Genomic DNA, 27,359 nt, shown 5'->3' on the forward strand with positions numbered 1-27,359 from the left:
ATTACAAGTAAAAATAAAATAAAAGACTGTAGCAATAAAACATTAAGAGCAGAAACAGCCATCCAATAATGCTTTCTCCATCATCCTCAGAATCTGTTTAAAACCCTTCAGTCCAGTTAAGCTGCACAGATTCAGATCCTGTTGTAATTTGTTCCACGTATAAGAAGCATTATAAGAAAATGCTTTTTTCCCCAAGTTCTGTGCATACGTTGTTGTAATAAACATTAAACAAATGTTAGCATACTCACATTTTCATTTAGGGCAGTGAACTCTGCAAACATTTTCTTATAAATACTAGCAAAGTAGCATTATCATTGTTAGCAGGTAAGCGAATTGGTGTTAGCTAGTGTTAGCATTAGTTAGAAATGCTAATGTAAGAACAGTGGTATTTGGTAATTATTAGTCTTATTTAAATATAAAGGTAACATACAATTTAAAAAAATCCAGAGCAGATTTATAAAAGGAGAATGAGGGGTTTAACAACACTTGAAGGCTAAATTTATATTTTGTTGTTTTTATTTCAGTTCTTTAGCTCATTAAATGTTCATCAAATGGATATCATGAAGCTGGCTTTGACACTGTGCTTGCAAACTACAGTAAACCTCCTCAGTTTAGTCACACAGCTGAGGTTTATTGAGGCGTACCGCAACGGTAGAGGCAAGTTTGGTTAATCTGAACTGGCACTTTTCTAAACTCTTAAAGGGTGGTGTAGTAGTTCTTCGAGCAAATGAATTGTCCGGACTAGTCATAGCATGTCGGTGATGATTTGTATGTACTTGGATCAACACTGAAAGGGAAATCGGAGACCTTGCATCACTGCTCTTTGTCTAAACCCATCCGGAGGGATTCTACGTGGGAGGTAATTTGATTGAGAATTCGTGCCCGTGGGTGGGATGGGTTTGGTTTTGTTTAGGGCTTCCTTAGGAAAGAGTTGGTTTGCCCTCAAACCTGTTTTGGTTTCTGACTTTCCTTCAGTTCAGCCCGTGTAACATGACACAGGTTTTAAGTGAACATGAAATGTAGATAATGAGTAGCACAGCTCCTTCTGTGTAGTGCATCAGGCTTGGTGGGGCATTTTGAAGTAAATGGCTTAGATCTTGATACACATGATCTTGTATGTATGGGTAACCCAGTGGCTGACAAGAAAAACAAGTGGGTCTTTGATTCAACATTGGCAGCCAATAATAACATTTTGCATGATTCACAAAAGGACTGCATACATGCAAAATAGACATTTGTTTAACTGATACCTTTCGGAGTTTCTGATTGTTTGGCAAACTCACACAGAGTAGAGAAATCCAGCAAGTCAGTGCTCTTGAAATGGTCTCATGTACCTCATATAAAGTTGAGACTTGTCATCAAACTAAACAAAAGTATTTAACTTTAAGGCAGAAGGTGACGTTTTATTAACTTTTAAACAAAGCCTGCCTGCGAAGCTAAGCTAACTGCCCTCTACTTGTAGAATAAAATTATAATTTTTAAACAGACATTAATACTCAAAAGAAATGAAGGAACTTCTGGCCTCTGTAAAAATGCTAAGTGTTGACACTTTGCACACTCTTTTTTTTTTTTTTATCTATCCATAACATTAGACTACGATACATTATATATAGCAGCTGGACCTATGACCATTAATAGCCCCATGGCACATCTCTGTTATAATACATAAATATAGATTCAGTCCATGTTTTTCACTGACAAACTCTGTCTTGTTTTTTTAGACAGTGGTTAAATTTACAGTAAAAGCTACCAGCAAGAATCAGCCACAAGCAAAACAATGGAAGACAATTTGGAACATAATGGCAGACAGTGGAGTTATTCTTCATAATACCTTTTATGTGTGTCCTGTATTGTGTCTAGTACAGTTGTTTTATTGGTCAGCTTTACTATCGGTCCTGTAGCCGGTATCTCTTATGTTTCATTATTTTACAGACTACGTATTACGAGAACTGTTAGGCCTGTCTGGGTTATCGCCCCTATCAGTTGTTCTATAGTTCAAAGAGTCTGCAGTAGAAAAGTCTTGTTTATCAGAAAGGTCTTTATCAGAGCTGTAACGACCACGGGGATTTAAGTCAAAGTGATGTAAAAGTTTCTCTCATCCCATTTTTTACCTCATATTTTATTGGTACACTTTTTCCATAGTTCTTTCACATCTGTTTGTTATGGTCTTCTTTTTACCATAACAAAAGACATTTATGGTATGTAAAATATTACCGGACCAAAGGCTTTGCAATGTGTTTGGCTGTTTCTGGGTAGGATGAGTCAAATGATAAAGAGTGACTGGAATTGCACTGGGATTATTTTTTATCATCCTCCAGTTTGATAGAGTTAACTTTTACTATAAGCCTGTTATACTATGATAAAAGCAAAGAGGGAAGCATTATTTGATTCTGATGGCCAATAAAAACAAGGCATAAAGTAATAATGGACTCTTAGGCATTATGAATGTTACTGCTCCAGTAGTAATATTACTACTACTAAAAAAAGGCTGAAACAGACTTCTCAGACACATGATGTGTAGCTCTCCATGTTAAGTACATATTCACTGTCTAACTTAATTATTATTGTATTGTATTTTATTTATTTATTTATTTTGCCTGCAGCAATCAGTATTATTGTCTGAAGGCCAATAAAAATGTCCAACAGATTTTATTTTCCCAAGTGAATCATTATGGCTTTGCCAGGCTGGTCCACTTGACTGATCCTTATTATTTATTTATTTATTTATTTATATTTTTACTTTTAAGTTATTACAATCTGAACAGACAAGACCGGGGGACAAGAGAAGTTAAAGAAAAGGAGAGGAAAAGAAAAACAGAGGGGGAGAGGGACAGAGAGAAAAGACACTGAAAATCCAATGGATCACCTGCTGGAAAAAAAAGAAAACAAGCAAAAGAGAACAACACACTAAAGAAACCACAGCAACAACCAAGATAAGTCTAAGTAACATTAAATAATAAATATTGAGTGTTACTGAGCAGCACACAAGACCGACAACGCACGATATGCTTAGAGGCAGCAGCCGAGGAAGATAGAGTGTGTCTGTGCACACCTGTGTGCGTGAGCACACTTGTATTCAAAAGGTTTTTCCATGTAACCATCTAATAGTAGGTGTGGGGAGCCATAGCCCTGCCCCCCCCCCCCAGGATATGAAGCAGGCATGGAGGAGATCCAGGCCCCAGACATCTAGAGGCCCCCCAGAGCACAAGAACCCAAGGAGGACCACTGGAGGGCAGCTGCACCACTCTCCTAGAGAAGAGGGGGGGGTTACCCAGCAGTCACGGTGCAGAAGCCACAGGGGGCTGCAGTGACATGCCCGCAGGCTCTGCCGGCAGCCTGCTATGCCAGAGCGGACCAAGCCCCTGGGCCCAGAGAGCCGAGATCTGAGGGCCCCACCAAGCAGCCACTGGGAGTGAGCCAGTACACACTTGAGCGCCCAGCTCTGGACACTGAGAAACATCAATGCACTGACGGGTGAGGGCATCAGCGACTGGCATCGGTGTGGTGGGGGGAGACAGGCCCTCACACTCAGGGTGGCCTGAGATGTTCCCAGAGAGGTGGAGTCTAAGACCCAACCTGACACATAAACATAGAGCATGTAGTATGCTAGTAAAAAATTAGCTGAAGTAACGAAAGTAAATAGTAAAACAAACACCAAAACATAACCAGCTAGCAACAATTCCCAAGTGGCATGTTGCAGGATCAAGGAATGTGCTCATTGTGGATGTAGGTGATTACTATTACGGAAGTCCATGTAGTGTCTAGCCATGAGATAATTAATCTGTGGATATGGCATATTTGTGTTCTGCTAACACATCCTGCAAACTTCTTTTTGCACTACCAGTGTAAAACACTTTGCACTAGCGCCACTATAGTCCAATAAAATAGTTAATATTAAACTCCTTTCGAGTGTGAAATATTAGTCTCTTAGTCTATACTACACCTAAGCAATGATTGCAGCGGTTGCTCTTATAGGATTCTCTAGGTTTTGAGCCCAAAGTCAGTGTACTGTGTTTTGATACTGGTTCTACTATCTTTACAGTATAGCAAGGGGAGAAAAAACATATTTTATCTTATGATCTTTATAGAAAACAAAGGGACTTTATATACATCTGCATTTCAAAAAAACAACAGACAGAAATGCTATATTTGTGCCAGAGAGTGCCCTGGAGTTCTTTGATGATTGACCTTCCTCAGAATCATACATTTGTACAATTTGAATGACCCTGAGGGTTTGTTCCCCTCCTGTTCCTGTGTACAGAATACTGCCATGGCTGATTTTACCCAATGCAGCGTAACAAACAGTAAATGAAAGATGACTTCATCTTTCTTTGCCTCTACACTCTACGCTTCCTTTGACAGTTGAATTTACATAGGGGTTGACCAATGCACACTTACTCAGGTATTGCATCACTGCCAGTTCTTTGTTTGCGCCGTGGTTCAGCAGACGGCTATTAAAGCGACAAGTTCTACAGGCTGCCATTGTTGCAGGGTCAAAAGTCAAGTGTCACAAGATCATGGTTCCAAGCCTTTTTTTTCCTGTTACACACAGTTTTCCCTGTAACACACATATACAAAACCTCAGATTGTTTTGTATATGTGTGTTAAAAAATGTCATTTGAGTTACTTACGTTGACCAATTGCTTGTTTTATAGTTTCTATGCAGATATTACACATAAGCCAGTACTTGTCTCTCAAATTTGATATGACATTACACTGCAATGTTGTATTTTCACAGCAGACTCCTTTATCAGCGTGGAAAACCATTCTTTTTCTAACTGCTGATGTTTTTTACCTGATAAAAAAGCTGTTTCACTGCTAGGCAGGGAGATGGAAATCAGGCTTTTTGCACAATAATATTTTACGACATCAGCAGCATCAAGTATGGAATATGTATTGAGAAAATAGTACAAAGAATTATCATCTTTATTGATTCATTTAAATTATTAGAAAGTTAAGTAACTGCAGAAACACGCAGATCATCCACCACGCTCCTTACTTTTGGGTATCTACCGGGTTTCATGTAAGGCTCCTCTCTTCTTTCTTTACATGAAAGTTTTCTATAATGAGTGAAATAGTCAAGTCACGTTCAGAGAACTCAGCTGACAAGAGGCGGTGGTTGAATTTGGGTCCTAACATTGACATTTAAAATGTAAAAGAAACCATGTCCTAGATTTGCTTTCAGTAAATGTCACACTTGCTGCTCTTATAGCAGCTCTGTGTCTCAGTGAGGGAACCTTCTCTCAGAGCTGTGCTGACCACACATATTTGACATTCCTCTCTTTTTGATAGCGCTCGCTATAGCTACGGAGAATTAAATAAAATAGGATTGCATTGCCTTTCACAAAAAAAGGTTGACTTTTATAGTGCAGGAAAAGCATTTTGATGAGTCATTGTTACTTTTACATTTTTTTTGTTACAAAGGCAGTTCATTTGACCTGTCCAAGCATACAAAAAGAAATGCGCACACCTCTTATGCAAGGCAGCAGTTTTAAAGAATGCGTTGCATTTATTTATTTATTGCATTCTTTTGTGTTCACCTAGATGAATCATTCTCTAGGTTAGATTTCTATATTTTCTGTAGATTTTAACTTTCAAATGGGATTTTCAGGGTTACTCTAAGAATATCAACTAATATATTGTGTTAATTGCCACTGCATCCAGCATATCAAAGCAGGATACAAAACAAAGATTGAGAAAATGAGTGGCAGTGGCACAGACACTCCTGCCCCATGTAGGAACTATCTCTGCCAGTCAATAATAAGCCCCCCAGGGTCGGTTTGCAAGCTAATTGTTAGCATGGCAAGAATGTTGTCATAGGTTCGAATGGCTGATGGGCAGAGTGATCCTTTTCCATTACTAGAAATAGAGTCTGTTTGGTGTGATATATTTGAAGTGCTTAACCATTCTTTAATTAGCAACAAAAGAGACACTGACCACCCTCAACTTTTCTGTGTCAAAGTTGGATGCCATATTTGGAAACTTTTTTCTCTTTTTTTGGTGGTTATCAGCATTTTTTTTGAGAGATTTGAATCTCAACCTGCTGTAGATAAGATTGGAGATGTGTTTCTGTCAGTTACATAATATTAGTATCCAGCCTCGCATTGCCTGAAGCCAGTGTAGCCAGTGCCAGCCAGTTTCTGTCAAGACCATTTTCTTTATGTCGTAAACAAAAATTGGCAGGCACGCTGCAGGGGAGGAGTAGACGAGAGCACTTAGAGACAGAGGGACAAAAAAGATCAGGCAGATAGAAGATGTTCAAATCAACTGTAGCACTGACAGACAAAAACTCTAAAGATGAGCAAGAGATCACGTGGAGAGAAGAAGAGTGAGGAAGCCTGCTCAAACTGCAAAAAGCCAAAGAGGACAGATGGACTATACTGACGAGAAGGTCACAGATGACTAGGATGTCTCAGCTGTGAGAGAACGCTTTGCACAGGACATAGCAGGCCTATGTTGATTTTAAAGATCATATAACACTACTAAGAAACCACCATCATTGTTACACTGACCCAAGTACTGCAAAACACGCATTTGTAACAATATTAAGATAAAGTTATGGGAAAGTTATAAACCACAGTAAAATAATTTAGAAAAAGAAATGGAAACCAGACAGAATTAAAGCAATTAGTACAAAGCAATTTGACAATACACCGCTATGAATGAGACCTAACACAGCTAACAGGCAGAGGTGAGTTGAGGACTGTAGGAAGATCACCTGATCTGAAAGGTGAAACTGTCCAGAGTTTTAGAGCTGAAACTAAAAAAGCTCAGTCTGCTTTTAGAGCAAATCTGGGAACTGGAACTACTCGAAATTTCTCATGACCTAAGCGAGGCATATGGGACATAAAGTTGTAACAGATCTGATAGATACTCAAAGGCAAGCACTTAAATGTGAACAAAGGAATCTGGTTTCCATTAGGCAGCACCACCATGAAATGGTCTTTGTTCCTTAAATGAACCTTGGAGTAGCTCAAGCTTAAATCTTCAATCTTAATGGTGTACTGACTCTTATTTAGGGCTGGGCCATATCATACCGTTCACGGTAATACCGGTATAATGTTGGGCAACGATAAGAAAATGAAATATAGCAATAGAATATGGGTAAAACACGCATGCGCAGTGCCTTTGTTTTCATACACACATGGCGGAAGAAGCATGGCGGCGACGGAGAATGAGAAGTGCGAAAGCAGAACGTTGAATGAAACGGGTAAATCAGAATTGGTTTGTAAAAATGCTGCAACTTCAGTGGTGTGGAACTGGTTTAGCTTTCGTCCGTCAGATACACAACAAAGTACTATTTTTGGTAGAGCGTGCTAGCGGGCCGTCGTTATTACCGTGTTTTTTGGAAAATACGGCACACTTAAAATCAATCCCTTGATTTTTCTGAAAATCGGCACTGCCCCTTATAATCCCGTGTGCCTTATGTATGAATTCTGGTTGTGTTTACTGACCTCGAAACGATTTTATGTGGTACACGGCGCTCGAAAATCTGTCAAATGTTTTAGTACAACTTTGCTAAGCTACGAACCCGCACCGCTTGATCGATTGTTGGAGCACTACAGCTATCGTAGGCAGGAGCCTCGCGGAGTGATACGTACTGTGCTTCAACATAATATTATCGTATTGTGTGTGTATAACCTCTTAAGTTTTGTGGATATTATACATGGTTATGCTGAGGTTATGTCGGCCAATTTCCACTGGAAATCCCTTTTGGTTAAACTGTCAGCAAGGAATTTGCATTTGCACTGTTAAATTTTTATATAACTTTAATGCAGATAAAAAACAGCTGCTTGTTCAAGTGAAAATACATTGTTGTTTTTTTGCACTAATAAAGTTGTGGAGTTGTGAAGTATTTTGTCTAGTGTCAATTATATCGTCAGTTATATCATTATCGCAAATTTTCAAATGTATATCGTGATAAATATTTTTGGTCATATCGCCCTGCTCTACTCTTATTCAGAGCTGTCAGTGTCCACGTGGCCCAGATTCCAAAAATATTTGTATCTAATAATGTATTTATTGCGATGCTTTCCTCTACGTATATTTAAACCTTTGTAACATGATAGAAGTTTGCTAAATGTCCTAAAATAATACATTCTGAATTATACAACTTAACGCTAAGGTTTAGTAATTGGATATAATACAAAAAGTAGGGCATATTGTAAAAAATGGTGATCACCATCATTTACCTCTTGTCTCCCATTTAGTTTGTTGTATCTATGATGTCAGTAGTATTATATTACAGAGTTAGTATGTAGGTTTTAATCAAGTTTGAGGTCGGTGTCTCTTATGTGATAACAGGTTAAAAAAACCCCAAAATAACAAAAATACAAACTCCAGTGATGTAATGGTTAAACAGTCCCACCAAAAGCGAGCTTGTGTTTAATATTAAACAAGGCCGTGCTTAATAATAAACAAAAGGTTTCTGCTTTTCACCCCATGCCAGACAAAGGCGGGAAATGACTGAACGGCTTCGCTTCCACACAGTCACCTGTTGTTGTCATTGTTTCAGTGCAGCAACCTGATATTTCCTCCTGTGGGAGAGTGTGCTCACAGAAACCGTGTGTAAAGAAGCGGGGAGATTTAAATGTTTAAACTAAAGCTTTTGGATTAATTCATAGTGGAGTTGGTTAAAATCTGTGTCGTGTCATGATGTAAAATATAAGAATGTCAGCCGTTTGCAGACATTATAGCTGCGATCAAACCTTTTACAACTTCGAGGTATGTGGACAAGAGATTGTTCAGTAACCACCCTCATACAAGAGGCTGAGACAACACATTTCAGGAAGGAAAAACATCTTTGATGCATTATGTCACCGTGTAAACAAAGCCAGTAATGGTGTGGTGATATTTCAGAGACGCTGTAAAGTCATCAAGGGTTTGACCTTTGGTCGCTGCCACTGTGACAGTTGTTCTTGCTCCACGCCTTAATGAGATTCTGTTTACACAAATGTTATTTTGTGTAAACAAAGAAAGTGATAAACCTCTATTCTTTTCTCACTTTTCAATAAGGCGTGAAGACGATTCAGAATACGGAGAAGAAATAGGAAGCATGAGCAAATCAAGAGAGCCTTTGTTATAGTCTTTGAAATCAGCGTCATCTTTTATGTTCTGTCAGTGTTTGTGTCGCAACATGAGAGAGTGTTGATGAAGCATTAACATGAATTACCACCTTGCCTGTGCAGCGTTGCTATTCCTGACACACCCACTCTCTGGAGAAGCCCAGACCTGATCAGAGACACGTAAACATTGGAGGAGATCAAAAAACTAGGTCTGATAGCACCTCGTCATGGCAGATTACATTAATGAATGGGTACAGAGGAAGCAAGGGGGGGTGATGGCAGGAAAGCTGGAAAAGTTTGGCTTACTAATACTAATACTAATGGATCAACTTCTCCTGTTTAGGTTCTAAACTAAGCAAAATTATAACTAAGCATAATTCAAACCTGATCAGCAAAGTCTAAATAGGACAGGTGTTATTGTAAATGTAGTTTATGGTCCGTAGTAGGCAGAGGTAGCTGATGGGCCATACTGTGTTTCCTAGAGCTGGCACATATGAGTTGCGCAAAAGAAAGCAGGCTATGAAAACAGTGAGGAGAAAAGGTTTATTTCCTCCTTAGGCTAACTTGTGTGTAACAACTTGCCACTGCGGAAGAAAGAGGTGGATTTTCACCAGCTTGTTGTGTAACCATTAATCTGCTTATTATACTTATTCATCTTACAGCCTGCCAGGCCAGAACAAGGAATGTTGTGTTGGAGAATGTGTTTTTCTTTATAAGCAAACTCTGTGTAATGCATTTGTGATAACTGCATGATTGGTATGCACGTTAAAGTAAATGTAGCCACCACAGGAATACTCACACATTTTATTTTAGCTGCAATCAGACCGCATTATACTCAGGAAAAACAAACATGCCCCAAATGCTGTTGTTGATGATATTGCTGATGTTGTTAATTGTATTTTATTGTACAAAATGTACAAACTACAGTTTTCTTTTATTTGATGGCTTTCAGTATTTTTTACAAGAGTAATTATAAATAGTATAACATAGTCTCAAAAGTTGGAATCATCCTTTATCCATTATTATGTTAAAAAAAAGTCAGGGTTCAGTTTATATAACTGAGGTCCACGATGTTACAATTTAGCTCTCTTTTACTTCTTTCACTTTGGGACTATAAACCTGTGTTCAGAAGGAAGAAACTTGACATCAAACCCTTGTAACTTTCTGGTGTACAGGGATGTGGGGTTAAGCTGTGGCTCACCAGTAAGCTTCTGTTTTTCATTATCATGGTTTTGTCAGAGTGAAAATAAGAAAGTTTCCTTAAATATGACAAATATTGATGCTCATTTTCACACTTATCTTCACAGTTTGCTTCAAATTGAAATTTTCACTCAATTATTGTTTTGCACTATTTGTAATATTGCACACATTCCACTAGCCAACCCTTATTGGACATGAAAGTAGGCTGTTTTCTAAATTCAGTAACCATTTTTAATAGATTACTATGACAATTTGTCATGTAGTAGTTGCCATGTAATAGATGTAGTCTCAAGGTCTACTAACTGTGGGGATTCCCAGATATTTCCTCCAATGCCATTATAAGTTTAACACGTTGGTGTTTAGTTGTACGTCTCATTAAATATGGTATGTATAATCATGAAAGACCACCAGCATGGTTTGGACTTATCTAGTCAAATACACACTTCTATAAATGTTGATTAATATTTATTATTTGTTGGTCAGTGGAAGTCTCTATTGGCCATAAGAGGGCACCAATCTGTTATTGTCTGAGAGTTTCTGTACACAGATGGATAGCACCTGTCTCTCCTTATCTCTTCTGTTACAACAGCTCGGTGTATCCTGAAAAGTTGTGGCACTAAACAGACTTAAGCTTCACAAAATATTTGTGCAAGGTTCTCTGCCCTGAGATGTAATCTGAAGCACTGAAAGCCTGAAATCCACCTTTATGTGACTGAAACTGCAAACAATGGCCGTCCGAATAGACACGAACCGTGTTCCTCAGTTCTGAGTCACCACTGGAGGAGGAGGAGGCCAGGAGGAAGGAGAGGAAAGGCTTTTGTGTGTCTGTGTGTGCACAACAAAGAAAGGAGAAGGCGTATAGACCAATGTGTTTGTGAAGCAGGATGAAGTGGGTGTGTGTTTACATGGATGCGTACTGCGTTTGTTGCGTTTGTACATTTCTGCGAGACAGGAGGTAAAGTTTTTTTTCCTTTTACATTAGTTTGAGCAGTTTTAGATTTTGGGGGCTCTTTTTTTAAATGACAGAGATAGAGGTCTGTTTGTCGGCCATAAATTCTCAGTTAAGTGCTTTATGAGAAATGTAGACTTACCGTGTAAAGTTAAATCCACACCATCAGATATTTCCCACAAAACAAATCCACTGTGCTCTTTTCCATTACTCTTCCTTGTTCTTATTTGGCCTGTTTGTATGTTGTTACGTAAGGTTACCAAGACCAGAAACAAAAACAAACATGCAACACTAATATATGGTCACATTGGCTAAATAAGTTTTCCTTCCCTTTAATTTGGAATCTTTCACTCTTTTGCTTATTTTCTTTCCTCTTGCTGTCTTTCCATTATAAATATTTTATTTTGAGTGTAAAAGTGAATATCCACAGGTATTCTGCATGTATTTGTCACATGAAAAACTCCGACACTAAAGCACAACCACACCTAGTGAGGTGTGTTGTCATATGCCCTGAGGAAATTGTTCTTTTCTCTTCTCAACAAGCTATGCAGTGTTTTGAGCTTCATGAGTTTTCATTCCCCCTTGCCTGATCAGTGCAGTATATATGTATATATATATATATATATATATGTACACATAAATTGGAATTAGCCTATGTCAAACGTCAAACACCAGGGGGCAGAAGAGGACCACTCAGGATGTTAGAGGCCCACCAGGCCCTTTTAAACTTGTAAACTTTTTTTTTTTTTTTTTTAAATCAACACACTAAAGTTTGCTTGTGTTTTTGTCCAAATAAACGCCGACAGACAATTTAGAAAATGCATATCCCTGCTCTTTATCCGCATGGCCTCTCCTGAATGAAAAAAACAATGTATTCTGTGCTATAAAGTATGTTGTTGACAGATGAATAAACAAATAAAAAATATTTTAGTAGGAAACCATCTTGGCTGTAACCAAAACGCTTTATGAACAGCATCTCCAAAAACTGAAGCACAGTTTCTTTTTTATTTACCCTTTTATTCAAGTTTTTTTCTCCTCCTTTCCTGACATCTCGCAGGTCTCCCTGCACTATTACAACACATAGAAACGTTTACAATAAAGCGCCGTCATCATAATAAGGCACTCTCCCTCAGATAAGGTTATATCGACCTAAAATTATTTTATGGCAACTTTAATCTTATGACCTCTGTATTCCTAGATGGAGTGTGCCTGGATTGCACGTCTGCATATTTAATACCCTTTTGCAAAAAAACAAAACAAAACAAGCAAACAACAAACTAGAGCACTTGGACTTAAAAATATTTACTAACTGTAGTATTTATTTCCTAAAGACTTCATGTGGGATTGCTGCAGTTCTTTGGTATCTCCCCCCCCCCCCCCCCCTCTCTCTCTCTCTCTCTCTCTCTGTGTCTTTCTCTCTCTCTCCCTCCCGTCGCTCGCTTTCTTTCTGGATGTGTTTGGAGAGGCTGATCTTGTGCGTAAAATATCCCTGATATTTGAGGCGCTCCACGGATTTAGCGAGCATGCCCAGTGCGTCCCTCTCAGCAACAGTGGAAACCGCTGGTGAAGCATAGGAGTCATACCAAGCATAGCCTGCGTGTCAGTGCAGTCGACTTACAGCTGGCTGTGAGGAGAACTGACGCTATTCTTATTTTTGTATTATTTTATTTCTTTGCGCTTTGTCACCGCTGCATACTTACCCGTATTTCAAAAAGTAAACTTACTGAGATCACTTTCCACACAGGTTAAATTTTGTTGAGTTTCCAGAGAAGTAAAGTTGGAGGCTGGGCCTTTAGCTTTTTTACCGTCGCTTCAGAGGAGAAGGGGGGAAACAAGCTGGTCTTCTTTTTTTTCCCCTTTGTTTTTAATTAAAGCCCGATAAATGCTACTAATGAAAATGGACCTGTTGAACTACCAGTACCTGGACAAGATGAACAACAACATTGGCATTCTCTGCTACGAAGGTAAACTAGCGGGTTTGGGCTGTTTGTGGGCGTACGGCTGTTTTTAAACTTCGGAGTGGCGTTACGCTGCGAGCTAACGTTAACGACGTAGCTGGTCGAAGTTTTCTCTTCAGTTTACGCTGCTTCGCTAGTTAGCCGTTTCTTCCCGCAAGCACGGTAGATAAAACGTGCCACTTTGTACACATGAGCATTGATTTAGCTTGTATACGGTTTATGAATACAGACTTAGATGAGTAGTGTTTTTCAGCATTTGTTTTTAACCCGATTGTAACGCATTTTACGTAGAGTTGGTGTAAGCGCTCTTTCTATTTTGTCCTTTTCTGAATGGCTGGAAGTGCGTTTATTCACTTGTCATATCATTGTTTTATTATTGAAGAAAAATCTAGAAAGAAAAGGCTGAATTAATTGTCTGTAAGTCGTGTGTTCATTTATTGGTCTCTATAAGACTGACTCACAGTATTACTAGTTACCGAGCTATTCTGACTCTCTGGTGGTGTCCTATTATTCATGCCGTTTGCATTCAGATGAACGGATGTGTCCAAGATTTTCACATCTTGTTTTGTGGGGTTGACCCCCTACAGCACGCTGTAAGCTGCAGCTGGTAGTCTTTGTTTAATTTGCAGAGATTTCTTTCTGTGGGCTGCAAGTCATTTCGTGGCATTAAGGGAACTTTTTTATTCAGTATTATGTCTTTGTCATGAAATCAGAGAGTAGAAGATTCCAAATCTCTGCAAACTGCCTGACTTTGAAATGGCTCTCGTCTCCTGTCAGGCTTTGTAAGATTGCCCTGTCTGTCCGGGGGCTATGTGCAAGTTTTCCCTCTGCCCTGTCGCTGGCCTCTACTGCAGCAACTAGGGTCTAATCCAGGAGTGAAAAAAAAGCATGTCCTTGTTTAATTTCACCAGCAGGTCCTCAACTGTCAAGCTGAAGTCCGATCAAAATTTTCAGTTTATTACATGAACATAAAATATGTTTTATAGATAGAAAGTAAATCTTTGAGACTGGTAGATAGCGTGGTGACTGATAATTAGTCCTTATCTTATTTTTTACTATTACAAATGCAGCAGCAACACAAAGACAAAGCATTTTCTTAATAAATTGGTTGGCAGGCTTTTCTTCTCCTGTTTTTAGTCACATTGCTTCTTTCCCCTGCTATTGTGCCTTTCAGCTTGCCTCATCATTTAACATATAATTAACTTGTAATGGAGCTCCTTTTAAATATGCTGTGACTGACACCCATTTTGCACATTTACACAATGGCATATGATTAAAACAGACATTAGTTTCTGTTTTGTCTGTTCTTGAACCTATGCTACCAGCAGCAGAAGAAAAATATGTTTTTGATTTTTTTTTTTGCGGTTTGGCATGTGATTAAGGCTTCTGTTGTGTTTTTATCTGTTTCTAATGCTTCTGGGGAAAGAAAAAAAAGCCTTGGGTTGCTGTAATTCCTGTTTGGCTGTTCCTTGCATTTAGGCACATGACTCTTCAAACTGTGCTCAGAAGCTTGAGCTCACATGCCATTATTGAGAAATGTTGGTGGCATTTCTGCACAGTGCAGGTGTATTAGATAAGCCTACCACTGGCCTGGGATTTTTGCTAGTCAGAATATGAGTGTTTGTGTCACCACAAAACTTCACCCTTCACAGCTGTCATCTAACTCTAAATAAAATGGCATAAGTAAAGATGGAGATAACATCTTTGTAGTGGTATTTTTGTGCTTATATATCTGCTGGTTTGGATAAAATTTGTATCTGGAAGCATATCTCTGCACTATTAAGACAATCAGTTTGGTTTTCTTTGTGTTTGTGTGTGTGTGTGTGACAGAGAGAGAGAGAGAGAGTGTATGGTTTTTAGCTGACTGAGCTAAAATCTGAGCTTCATGATAAGAAAACAAAGCTAAAAGGACAAGGTTATCAGTGAAGAGGGGAAAAGGAAAGCCCCTCATGTTCAAACTTGTTGAGCCAAGAAAGGGATAGAAGTGCTTTGTGATATTGTGGGTGTTCTGACTTGTTACTATATGCATGAGCCAAACTACACCATCATTTCCCAACAATCACGCTCCTACTTGTATACTGTCCTGTTGTGAAGCTATTACTGCTCCTGTATTATCACTGACATTTAACAACATTTAATGCAGATGGGACATTTGAATACCCTGCCTATAATGCAACTGAATAGCTGTTAAAAAAAAAAAGTAATAATGGATGAACAGCTTGGAGAGTCTGCACTAGTGTGACTTTCTAGGTAATCATAGGTTGAACATTTTGTTTGTTGTTCAGGTAGATATATTGTTTTTACAGACTGTGTAAGTGACAAAGTTTAGTGAATTATCGCACAAACAAATAAAATCAGCTGTAGTGAATTAGAAAAAAGTTGACATCATTCAGGGTCTTGACTTGGCTTATGGAAAAACAGATTCTGACCTCAAGTTCATTCACCAGGGGTGGTTAATGTGCTATGACGGTGACGTGAACCTGCAGTGACATTAATCGTCTTCCTTTTTGTCTTTATGACTTAATTCATCTCAGTTCTGAGTTAAAGAAAAATGTGTGTTCACTCCTGGTTGGACAGATGAACGTGTGAAATTTGGAAGTTAATGCCATGTCATAAATTGTATGCAACTGTGTGCTTCATAACAAATTCCATATAGTAGCCATTCAAATCTGAAGCCCACCAATACTGTAGTTTTGGCGCTGCCATATTGACACAGTGAGGCTGAAAAAACTACAGAGTGATGTCATTTCTAAACTACCTCAGATATCTTTCTGCTTTATGTTTGTTTATAAAAGAAGCCATAAGAGCATATACAGGACAAAAACAGTAATGATTTATCTGTGATTGGCCAGAGCTGACTGACAGTGGGCCCACAGCATTGAAATTAGATTGGTTAAACAACGTATTGATTGCGACTGACACTGTTCAACACTTTCCTTCTATGCACTCCAGCCATGTTCGATGTGCTGCATGTTCAAACTAAATACATATTAAATACATACATGTGGCATACTGGCTGAAGTGGGGATAGGACTTGCCAAAAAAAAACAACCAAAACTTGATCCATCACCATAAAGGGGCGTCCTCACAGAAAGTGACTCGCTCATTGGCTGTCGCTTTGCTGCCTGTGGTTGGTTGCTTGTGGACATTCTAGGCTAATGTTGCCTGAATAACTTGTTAATATATTTGCCCCCTTTGCCAATCAGCAATACCATTCAGTCTAATTGCTAGTTGCTTCAATCAGTTGCCTTAAAGTTGACAAAACCTTTACTTGGGACCCATTGCATCGTTGCTTGAAGTTGTTGAATGTCATCGACTTTCTATGATGTTCCTACTTCACTGAACACCCCTTTAGTTTTCAGAAACTTGAAGCTCAGTTGATATGAGTTTTAAACAATTCCTTAAATGTTTATAAGTAGTCCTTCGACAAGCAGTGGTCACAGCTTTGGCAGCTTCCTGGGGCTGTCACCTAATTAATTGTAAAAAGATTTCAGGGCTCAGTGGTTCAAATGGCTCATTTGGATTTAGAGCAAAATATGGATTTCTGTAAACTGTAAAATGCAGTTGGTGGCAGATCTATGAATTAAAAACAAAGTTAAGCCAAAGCAACTATTTTTACCAACAAAAAAATTAATTCATGATTGACATAATACAACATCATTTTTGTCTAACGTACACAGCAGGCAGCAAAGAAGTGACGCCATGGTGAAGCAACACAGGCAAAGTGAAGGAATTATGTTGTAGAGTTAACATTAACCACCATTTACTGTAAAGGCAGTTACAACCTTGGTGGATTAAAAAGCCAATAAGAGGGTCACTAGGTCCAGGTTGTTTCTCTAAGTTAGTTAATCTGATGAACTAGAGATAACTAGTTTTGTATTGCTGTTACTTGCAACTTAGACTCTTGACCACTGAAGCACAGCACAAAACATCCGCATACCTGCTGTGATGTGAAACTGAATTGGTAAGCCTGCCTTTATGTCAAGATTGGCATAACCAGCATCATCTCTTTATTTTAAACCAAAATATGGAGAATAGAATTTAGAGTTTTTATAAGCAGCAGTCTTTATATTGATATAGTTGTCTAAAATCTCCCTAACACATCATAGCTGACCTTGAAGCAATCAGTATTTCTGATGCTCAGTAGTTTAGCTAAGAATTAAAACCATGTTGCCAAATAGGACACTGAATCTTTTTTTTAATGTGAGCCCTATAGGGATTTATTCCGATGTGTCACCAATGTGACATGTGACACCTGATTATGCTAAACCACCTACGTGCGCTGCGTTTTTTTCCCCTCTCTTCTCTCTCTCTTTGTCTGTCTGTGTGCCTCCGTCTTCATATCAGAGGTCAAACAAATCTAACATCGGGTTTAAAAGTTCAGGTCAGTCTCATACAATCCAGGACTTTTGTGGAAGAGCTTTTTTTGTATTTCCTTTTTAGTATTTAAAGTGTAAAACCTCCATGGACTCGGATAATAAAGGCAGCCAGAGGGCCAAGTTCAATTTACTGAGAAATTCAGCCAAAAATAACTACATAGCTGTTTTGCAGAGAGAAGCCATGCTAGGAACCATCTTTTTTTTAAGTATCAGATAGGGGGGAAGGACAGAGCGAGGAAGGGGGAAAGAGACGGAAATGAGAGCGAGCGATGGAGAGGGAAGCTCGCCTCAGTTTGTAATCCAATCTCATCCTGATCCAAGCTGTTTGAAGTTCTATCAGGAGAAATAGGCTTTGATCATGTGGACCTAATGAACTCAGAGAGCAGAGAGGGGAAAAGACAGAGTGGAGTTTGGCTTCTGGGTTACGGCTCTACTCCCACTAATTGTCTGCTTGTTTAATGCAAATGAAATGTATTTAGTGAACAAATATTTAAACTAATGTACTATAAATAATCACTTCCTATATGTAGATACATTTCTTGTGTGTAAAAATATATAAAAACTTAATGTGTAAGTACTTCTGCTCTTGTTGTTTCTTTTTGCCTTTTGATTTGAGAATAAATTGCAGAAAATGATTCCATTGCATTGTCCTTCAGATTATCACCAATACAGGTTAGTTTCAGAAGGAAAACTATGTAACCATTTTCCAGTTTGTTGTATATCCCTAGTTTAAAAAACATGAATGACTAATGCAAAATTAGTGTGCATTGAAACGGCATTAGGCTGTGAAATCATCTTCTATAACTCACAACAAAAAGCAGACATAATAAAATTCTCAAAGGCTGCAGTCGTGTCAGATGGTTACACTTGAATGACAACCTAGTATATATTAGTGTGCAATAGCAGTTGTATTGTCGTGCAGGTCAACAGTGTTTGACCTCATACAGTCGAATGTCTTACTTGTTTGCAGGGGTACCACTCGCAGATTCACTCTTTTGTTGAGCACTTCACTCGGTGATAAGCGAGTCCTGGATGCTGATTGGACAGTGTGGTGTCAGTCTCTCTTCCTTTATTGCCATCCCTCTCCCTGCCAAAAAAGATGATGTCACCCTTGTTACCATGGTACACAGTAGCACGAGAAGGAACATGCCAGGGAGAGAGGGTGAGGGGAGGAGCTGCAGCTGTGTTTCAGAGGCCATGCTGAAGCTAAACATACATGGAGGAATGGTGGAGGAACAAAGTCTTTCCATAGTCTTTAGGCTGTTGGTGCTGCCGCGTCTGAATGACTCAGTTTTAGTTTAAACTGGCTTTCAACCAGATTTTATGACCTTATTCATCTGATGAAAAGAAGAATAAATATTTATAAGAATTCAGTTTAATGTCTAATGTCCTGCTACTTATTACTAATGTGTGTGTGTGTATGTGTGTTTTGGGTTTTTCTTTTGGTTCTACAAATGCAGGTTGAATATTTCTCCAAAATCTAATCAATACTGATTGGTTTGTTATACAAAATAATTTGAAATGAAGGATGAACTAACAGTTAGCAAGTGTTTGTAACTAATTAGTTTTTATGTGAGTTGGACTAGGAGTTTTAGTGTAGGCCTTTCAGTGTTGTTTGGGTAAAGTCAGACAGATACATGAGGCAGAAGCAGTGGAAAGTCCCCATGCTGAGACAGAGCCAGTGGTAGTTTTCCTGATTCTCTTGCTCTAAACTCCCACTCACTGACAACTCTGTAGGCCTTCTGTATGAGGGATAAAGCTACAGAGGGAGAAATAGTTCCCCCACACACATACAAACATATGCAGAATCCATCCGCAACTATTTCTTTCAAAACATTCCTCACCAGATACTCCTTCTTTTATGCCAGAGGTTTGTGCCTCTCTCAGCAAACTGTATAAGTCAACAAAACCCCAGACACAGCCTGTAACGTTGTCATGAAGTAGACACCTTGTTTTAAAGTGGCAATACAACAGTCACCTTCTGCTTTTAAATGCTATAATTTAGGCTAATTACTATAATTTACATTTATTTTACAGTAATCTTAGTAAAGCTAACCACGTGAGGTGACCACAACTGCACAACTGTCACTCTAGTCTCATTTTTGAAAATGACAAAAGTGCAGCCAGCAGTTGTTTTGCAAACTTTCTAAGACACATTCTCCTATCTTTGTATTGCGTTTCACCTGATGTTTTCTTCTTTCAGAGTTTGTGTAGCAGTGGAGCGATCTCAAACTCATTCAGACTTCTAAATGATCGTGTTTTGGAACACAGTGTCAGCAGCACTAATAACCCTCTGTCTTGTCTTTTTTTCTTCCCTTGATGTCTTTCCTCCTCAGGTGAGGCAGCTTTGAGAGGAGACCCCAGACTCCTGTCCCTGTCGTCTTCCTCCTCGTCTTCATCATCGTCCTCCTCATCTTCCTCCTCCAGCCACAGGACGGGTCCTCCTCCCATCAGCCCCACTAAGAGGAAGCTGAGTGGTGATCAGGGGGACAGCGACATGGATGAAAACGAGCACGTGGCAAAGATGAGTCGACTGTTTGCCGCGCAGCTGTGAGTACATATACACATGCAACTGAACAACACACATATTCTAATAAAAAGCTTTATAAACATCTGGAGTTATAATTTCCAGATGCTCACTTTTTTATGAGTATCTGGAAATGAAAATGAACTTGTATTTTGCTATCAGTGCACATTTTTCTTTCCTGTCCATCTGTCTCTTTCAAATACAAACAAACACTGTAGCCAGTGAATGGCCATGTACACTGAACTGTTTTTCATACATGTCCAGAATGCATATTTAGAACCCTTGGTGCCTTTAAAAGAAGTCAGTTTTTCCTGTCAATGCACGTGTTTCTGCCATCCATGTGTGAAACGGTGCACAGTGGCGCTATCTTAGAAGTCCTAGTTTGGACTCCAGGGTGCTATGCCAGGTTTAGCTCGCTCAACAGTGTTACAAACTCCTTATAGCTGCAGATCTCTGGAAGCTTGGAAACAGGGACTGCACAACAGAACGATTACTCACGTCGTTCCCGCATTCCCAATACCAGAGATTCCAGGGTCCTGGTTGGTGGTGGTGAAGGACTGCTGGGGCCAGGGGCAGTCGAGTCAGAGTCAGACATGACTGAGTCAGTTATAGGACTCCAGTCATTGCTATTTATTGCAGATGGAGTCAAGGGGTGTTGGGTAGAGCTGTACAGTTTTGCGTGCAGTATGTCAGTATGTCCAGATGCTGGGGGTAGGGGTTGGGGGTGGGGAGCTGAGCAGAAGTCGAACATATTTTTATAACCACAGCGCTGTCTGCCAAATGACTAGACAAGGGCTGTGCTATGACTATTGGCTGTACTTATACTGTACTCAGTTTGAGAAAAGGAAGAGGGGCAACAAAATTATATTTTTGCTTCTCATATGAATTTAAATTTAACAGCAGAAAACTTAATTATTATTCCACAAAATTAGGAAATATCCAAAGAGTGAGATATTCAAGCCCATTTCTACCTCATGCAAAAAAACAGTACAAGTGATTGTTTTTATCCATCTTGAAGTTTTCAGCTGACACAATGGGATGCAGTAGATGATTGACTGGATATACTGGAAACTGGAAGAAGAGAGAGTGGTTACAAGCATTGTTATTATATAGCTAAACTTATATAGTCACACACTTACATGTAGTACATGGTGCCACTGGCCCAAACAGGAATATTGGAAACCAACAGATTTTAAAGGTAACCCTACAAAATGTTCACGTGTAGATAGATTCTCTGGTTGCCCACCACCTGATTTTCATCATCAGTTAGTTTTAGCACCCGGTAGTTGTGAATACAAGTTAACGGAAAAATAAAAAATTTGTGCCACATTTAGCTTCGCACTGATGCACTTGCTTTTTCTTTTGTTATGACTCCAGAGCATTGCTTTCCTTTACAACTGTGGCCCTTTTACCCCTCCCTAAAAAGCTCAAAGTCATTTCTCGCCATGCTGTGGCAGGTTTAATTCACCTCGAGCCAAGATGAAGAAAAGAGCCCTAGGGCAACAAGAGAGGTAAAACCAGTTCAGCTGTTTGGAAACACTTTGCTTCAGGGAGTCCAACAAGGAAGAGCGAATATAACCTTCAACAAACGAGTTTGTATATAATATATATAATCTATATTCTATTTATATATATATATATATATATATATATATATATATATATATATATATATATATATATATATATAATCGAGCAACTCTGGCCAAATAGTTAAAATCGAGTTAAACAAGTTAAAATCTCAAAAAACTTTCTGCAGAAGTATCTCAAATTACTGGCACTGTTTTCCAACACTCCACAGTGCAGGTAAATGGAAGAAATTACACACTGGTGTTTGTGTATTTACTGATATTTGTGAAGCAATAATTGTTTGCAGAACTTTGAGCAGCATACAGATAATGTCGTTTTTAGAGGTGATTATTTTTATGTATTTTTTGTTTGACTTGTGAAGCATAAACACAACAACAGTAACTGCTTAAGTTGCATATATCCATTTGCCTGTGTGATATTGGCAGGGTTAGACTAGGTTGCATCTGACTTTTGAATTAAGCTGTTCTACTGAGGCCGTGGGTAAGGGTCTTTGTTCTTTAATCTTGTGACACATAACAAAGGATTAGCTTGTGAGATTTGACATTTGTGCAGAATCATCATTTTTCCTGTTATTCTGTGGCAGCTGTGTGGGCATTAGGGTTATACTCTGCAGTAAATCCAACCACTACTTGTGGTATTATTCTGTTGTCTCTGTTGTTTTTCACTCCACGTGGGACATTATATATGCACTATGTGGTTAACTTTTGCATGCATCGATACGCAAGTGCTCCTACTTGTGTATCACAAGTTTCGTAAGTCGGTGTTGTGAAGCACAGTAGAACTTATTGTTATATCAGCTTTCAGTTGGTGTCACAGATCCTCGCCACAGCTCCTACGTGCAACCTTGTTGTTTGGATAGAATAAGGTTCTGTAAAAATAAAACTGATGCAAATGTCTGTGATGTTTAGGGCTTTTCAGACTGCTCGTTTTACCATGATTATTTCCTAGGCGCAAGCCATAATCCCCTTATTTAATCTCCATTTTAATTATGACCTTGAAGTCATTTGACTCCTGCTGCTGCAGGTTAATCTCTACCTAACAAAAGCCAATTGCTACTTGACTTGCTGCAGCTTGAAGATGGATTCAGGGCCTTTCTAGTTCACAAAGATATTTTTTTTTAATCCTGGAAACCAAGTTCCCCTCGGGTCATCCCAAATGTGTCTTTTTTTAGTCATCTAATTTGAGGTTTCTCTGAGGGCATTCTTCCCCTGGTAACTGCTGTACGACTTGTTGAAACTTGTATCCAGCATCAGCCAGAAACACTTTCCTCCTAGGTGTAGCTCCTCTCCCTTCCAAAGAACTTGGAGTGAAGTGGAAAATGATGGGATGTTGCTACAGAGAAAATTGAGCTAAAAATGCTCCTTAAACACCCTCCCCACATGAAAATTGACATAGGGCAGCCAGCTTTTTAACATGCATTATGTTTTCCTTTCAGTTGTGCCATGTAAGGAGATTGATACTGTAATACAGTGCTTTTTCTACTCTTAATAAGCACTCAAAGTACTTTTACACTGTATCCCTTATTCACCAATTCACCTTCACATTCATACAGCACTTAATCTTTTGCCCTTAATTATTTTTTTTCAATAGAAAAATGAAACTCTCCACCCACACCACACACAGAAGCAGTTCCCACGTCTTCTCTATCTGTTGGATTTTCCTGGCTGCTTCTGTCTGTCTGCTTTCTCTTTTTTTTTTGTATGTGCACTGATTGCTCAGCTCACTGTTGAGTGTCCCTGCCCATGCAGAAGCTTTTGTGTTCATTCTTCTTTTTTCTGAAAAGTGTGGGTTTTTCTCTCTTTCTCTCTCTTTTTGCTTGTGTTGCAGCTTTCCTCTGTGCTGACTTGTCGAGCTCCGTGTATTTGGCTTTCTTTTGTCTTTAAGTTCAGTCATATTTTCTGTGAGCCTCAACACACGCAGACACCTGACACCTCCGATTAGGGCGGGGCTATAAAGGGGGGACGCTCAAGTTTCCTCTGTTGGCCAATCACTACGAGCTAAAGTTAGGGGGAGGTGCACAGGCAGTGGTGAGAAAAAGTAAACTCTCTGAACCAGCTGAAGCTTTTTTTTTTTCTATGAACATGCATGATAAGTGAATGCATTTTGCTTTTGTCGGCTGCCTGTACGTTTAAGAATGTGGCCGTAAGTATGTTTTTCTCAGCAGGCTTATTGTTTTAATAATATCTTCCTTTTTTTTTTTTTCCTTTTTTTTTTTGCTGTAAGGCCCAATGAAAACAGACTCTTGCAACACAGAGGGGTTTTTGGCATTCAACCTGCATATTGAAGTCTTAATAGAAATAACTGCCAGTGCTCCTGGTAGGCTTATATGTCGCCCTAGTCTACATGTATCCATCGATTTGTGCAGGTATGCACATGTGCTGTTGTCTGTGTGTTGTTTACACATGCATGCGTGCTCTCCTACCTGTGATCATCTGAGTGCTTGTGTGTGTGTTTCTGTGTGGGGTGAGGTCAGGCAACAGGGGCTACTTTTTCATTTTCTCTGAGTAGTAGGAGGAGTCTTGAACAAAGAAGCCTTATCCTGTCCACTGGAGCCTGCGGGCTGGAAGCTTGCTCCTGCCTGTGTGCCTGCCTGCCACTCTGTAGTTGTAGACTCGCCAGTATGAGAGTCCTCAACAGTTTCATTGCTCCTTGAGACTAAAAGCCACTGACATTGTTTTTGCATTGACTGTAGTTTGGTGAATTTAACTACAGGAAAGTTTATTTTCAGCAGTCAAAATACATTAGACTGATTAGGTACTAGTTTGCTTTTTGTTGTTTTTTTGAAATACTATGAAAATCTGTTGGTTGGTCTGTTGGCCAATAAAACATGAGGACCTTGACTAATGCAAACTATGTCTGGTTAGTCACTGGTTGGAACAGATATTTGCTTTTCATGCCCTTGATAATAGTTCTGAATTTCCATTTCTCTTCACTCTGCAGAATTTTAACCACCGATGAAAATCTGAAATGAAAACCTGAAGATCTGCAGTTGCATTCATGCTACGTTATGCTGAAACAGTATACAGTATTACAGTTTACTCAAAATGTACTGCTGTATCTATAGGCACTAAATACAAAATCCAAGAAAATTACATTGCTGCACAGAATACTGTAGCTTACAAAAACCACAGCTGCTTTCTACTGGGAACTTCATCAGTAAGTTGTTCTCATGGAAGTTTCTCTAGAGGCTATATGGGGAGAAAATAAGAGTGGAAAGAGGCTGTGTGTGTGAGTGTGTGTGTGTGTGTGTGTGTGTGTGTGTGTGTGTGTGTGTGTGTGTGTGTGTGTGTGTGAGAGAGAGAGAGAGAGTCTGAGTGAGTGTGGCTGGTGAAGTCATTGTTACCCTCTTGTTTTACATGAAACTATTTATGTAGCGAGCATGTGAGGAAAGGAGGGGAGATGTGGGTTTTTGTTTTTAGCTGTGTGTGTCTATGTGTCTGTGTGTGTTCACATGTTGTTTTCTTTGCCTTCTTGTTGTGGTTGTTCCCATATCCGATCTGTCCCAGCTTTGATAACAAAGGATTTTCTTCAGTTCTCTGTCTCTGCAGTCAGTTAACTGTCAAAAATGTGCTGTTTCTATCAGTATTTCTGCATGATTGACAATCTGAAGGCTCCAGCACCAGCGTGTAGAGAGCCGTGAACAAGCTAGTCTTTGGTTTAGAGTTTAAGTGTTACATATCATTTGTTTCAACACTTCAGATATTTGATTAAAGGGCATTTCCTCTGGGCTTTGATCCTAAAGGATGCAGATATTTTTGCTAACTTCCGCTCACAGCAGCTACTAAAGCCTGGACTTTAAACAGCAGAGTAAACGGTGTTGAGATGTTTGTATACTATATATACATAGTCTGAATAAGCTCTGTGGCTCACAGTCTGTGAGTGTGTATGTGTATGTATATCTCTTTTTTGTGGTTTTGTGTAGAACTTGTAGAGCTTGGTTCTGGTTATAACCTGTGGTTAGGCCTTCATCCTCTTCCACTTCTTTTTTTTCTTTTTGTTGTCTTCCCGCTACACCCTGATTCTTCCCAGATGTTTCCTGTGTGTATCTCTCCCCCCCTCTCTCGTCTTGCTTTTTTTTTTTTTAAATGCATTTATTAAAGAGTTGGATATGAACCTCTGCCCAACCAAAGATTTGTAGGGAGGTTTTCTCTAAAGACCTTGGAACACAATTGTGAGAAAAAGCCTCGAGCTTTTATAGCTTCTGTCTCGCTGCCTCATAGTCAAATATAGCAAATTCACCAAACTGGCAGTCTCATACAGGATTAACCCTGGCACACTTTGAAAAAGAACCCATATTTTTAAAGTTCTTGGTTCATATGTTTCTATTTGTTTTATTTAGTTTACTGTTGTGGCTGTAAGGGCATGTTAGCTCAAACAAACTTGCTTTTCTAGCCAGCATGAACTAATTACTTGCCCCCCCTCCAGATCATTCGAACACATGATCGCAGTATGATCTTTAACTTGAGGTTGACTTGAGGGCCGGATGTCATGTGAGTGGTTACCTAAAAGGCTATGCTTAATGATAGATCTGAGTAGTATATTGTTAAAGATATATGAATATATCATTTATGTATTGAGGGTTGGACTCTCTGGGTTTTAAATTAAGGGATCTTTCAGTAAGTGCCCACCACAGTGACTACCACTAATACCAGGCTGTATATAACCCAGCCTGCAGTAAAATACAGTCTGATAGATATTTTCTCTGTATTTTATTTGTCAAACAGATCATTTTGATGTCCTTTACATCATTCCTATTTACAAAGTGAATCAACTGAAAAAAAGGGATCAGAGACGTTAGAAAAAGATATGACTGAATATTCTCACATATTCTGACTGAGCTCTACGTTTAAAAAGCTTTAGTTTGGTTTTTGTAGTTTGGCCAGTTTATCTGGGAAACGTCACTTTAGCAAACATTTTCTGCCAATTAAGAGGAATCCTGTCATCACACTGCTGGTGGTAAGAGCTCACTTGTTGTTTGTAAACTGCTTTCCTTCATGTTTATTTATATGTTATTGGATTTGGGCTTCCTTTACTCTCTGTTTCCAACCTCACCCCCTTCTTTTTTTAAAAATGCTGTTTGTCTCCCAGTGCCCACTGTAGGGGCCAAGTCCCCCCCCTCTCTCTCTCTCCCACTTTTAGCTCCCATCTATTCCTCTTGTCCTGGCAGCCTACTCTCTTTAGCTCTAGCCCTTTTTACCACTCAGTGGCCATGTTTCATGTGTAGCCCTTGCCATCTACCCTGTCCGTCCTCTCCCTCCTTCCCCAGCTGTGACCTTAATGATAATTAAGAGGTGAGTAAGAGAGACAAAGGCACAGGGTGGGTTTTGAAAGCCTGATCTCTGGCATGAAATGTGGTCCAGGGTTTGGTGGGCAATCAGGCGAGGGGAAGGCGGGGGCGGCGGTGGATTCGACAGCTATTCCATTCATTGGTCAGATTTGTTGATCCCATTCACTGGCTCCTGCAATGGGCCCTCTTGAATGAGGATGTGGGCATGCCTGCTCTTTGGCAGTGATTAAAGTTTGGAACAACTTCCACAACCCAACTCAAGACCCAGCTGCTGGGAAGGGATGAGAGAGCTTTGTTATCTGCTTGCCTCTTAGCTAATCAAGAGATTGTTTATATTTGAAAATAATAGAGAAATTATGCAGGGGGACCTTTCTTTATATTGTCTGATTAAAAGTTGATGTTTC

At 39.3% G+C, this 27,359-nt stretch overlaps 1 protein-coding gene across 2 annotated transcripts in view; it reads left to right on the top strand.

Moving 5' to 3' along the window:
• vgll4b (vestigial-like family member 4b) overlaps positions 1–27,359 on the top strand; it is a 42,758-nt gene that overhangs the window by 7,024 nt on the left and 8,375 nt on the right. Inside the window, exons 1-2 of one of the 2 annotated variants that reach the window (XM_063473978.1) lie at positions 12,723–13,178; positions 19,888–20,101. In XM_063473978.1, coding sequence (XP_063330048.1) covers positions 13,097–13,178; positions 19,888–20,101 — 296 coding nt within the window. In that variant the 5' untranslated portion in view covers positions 12,723–13,096. Of the gene's footprint in view, positions 1–12,722; positions 13,179–19,887; positions 20,102–27,359 lie in introns of those variants that run through there. The other variant, XM_063473979.1, reaches the window with a different exon arrangement.

Source organism: Pelmatolapia mariae, linkage group LG5 (genome assembly GCF_036321145.2).
Source record: "Pelmatolapia mariae isolate MD_Pm_ZW linkage group LG5, Pm_UMD_F_2, whole genome shotgun sequence".
NCBI classification, from domain to species: domain Eukaryota; kingdom Metazoa; phylum Chordata; class Actinopteri; order Cichliformes; family Cichlidae; genus Pelmatolapia; species Pelmatolapia mariae.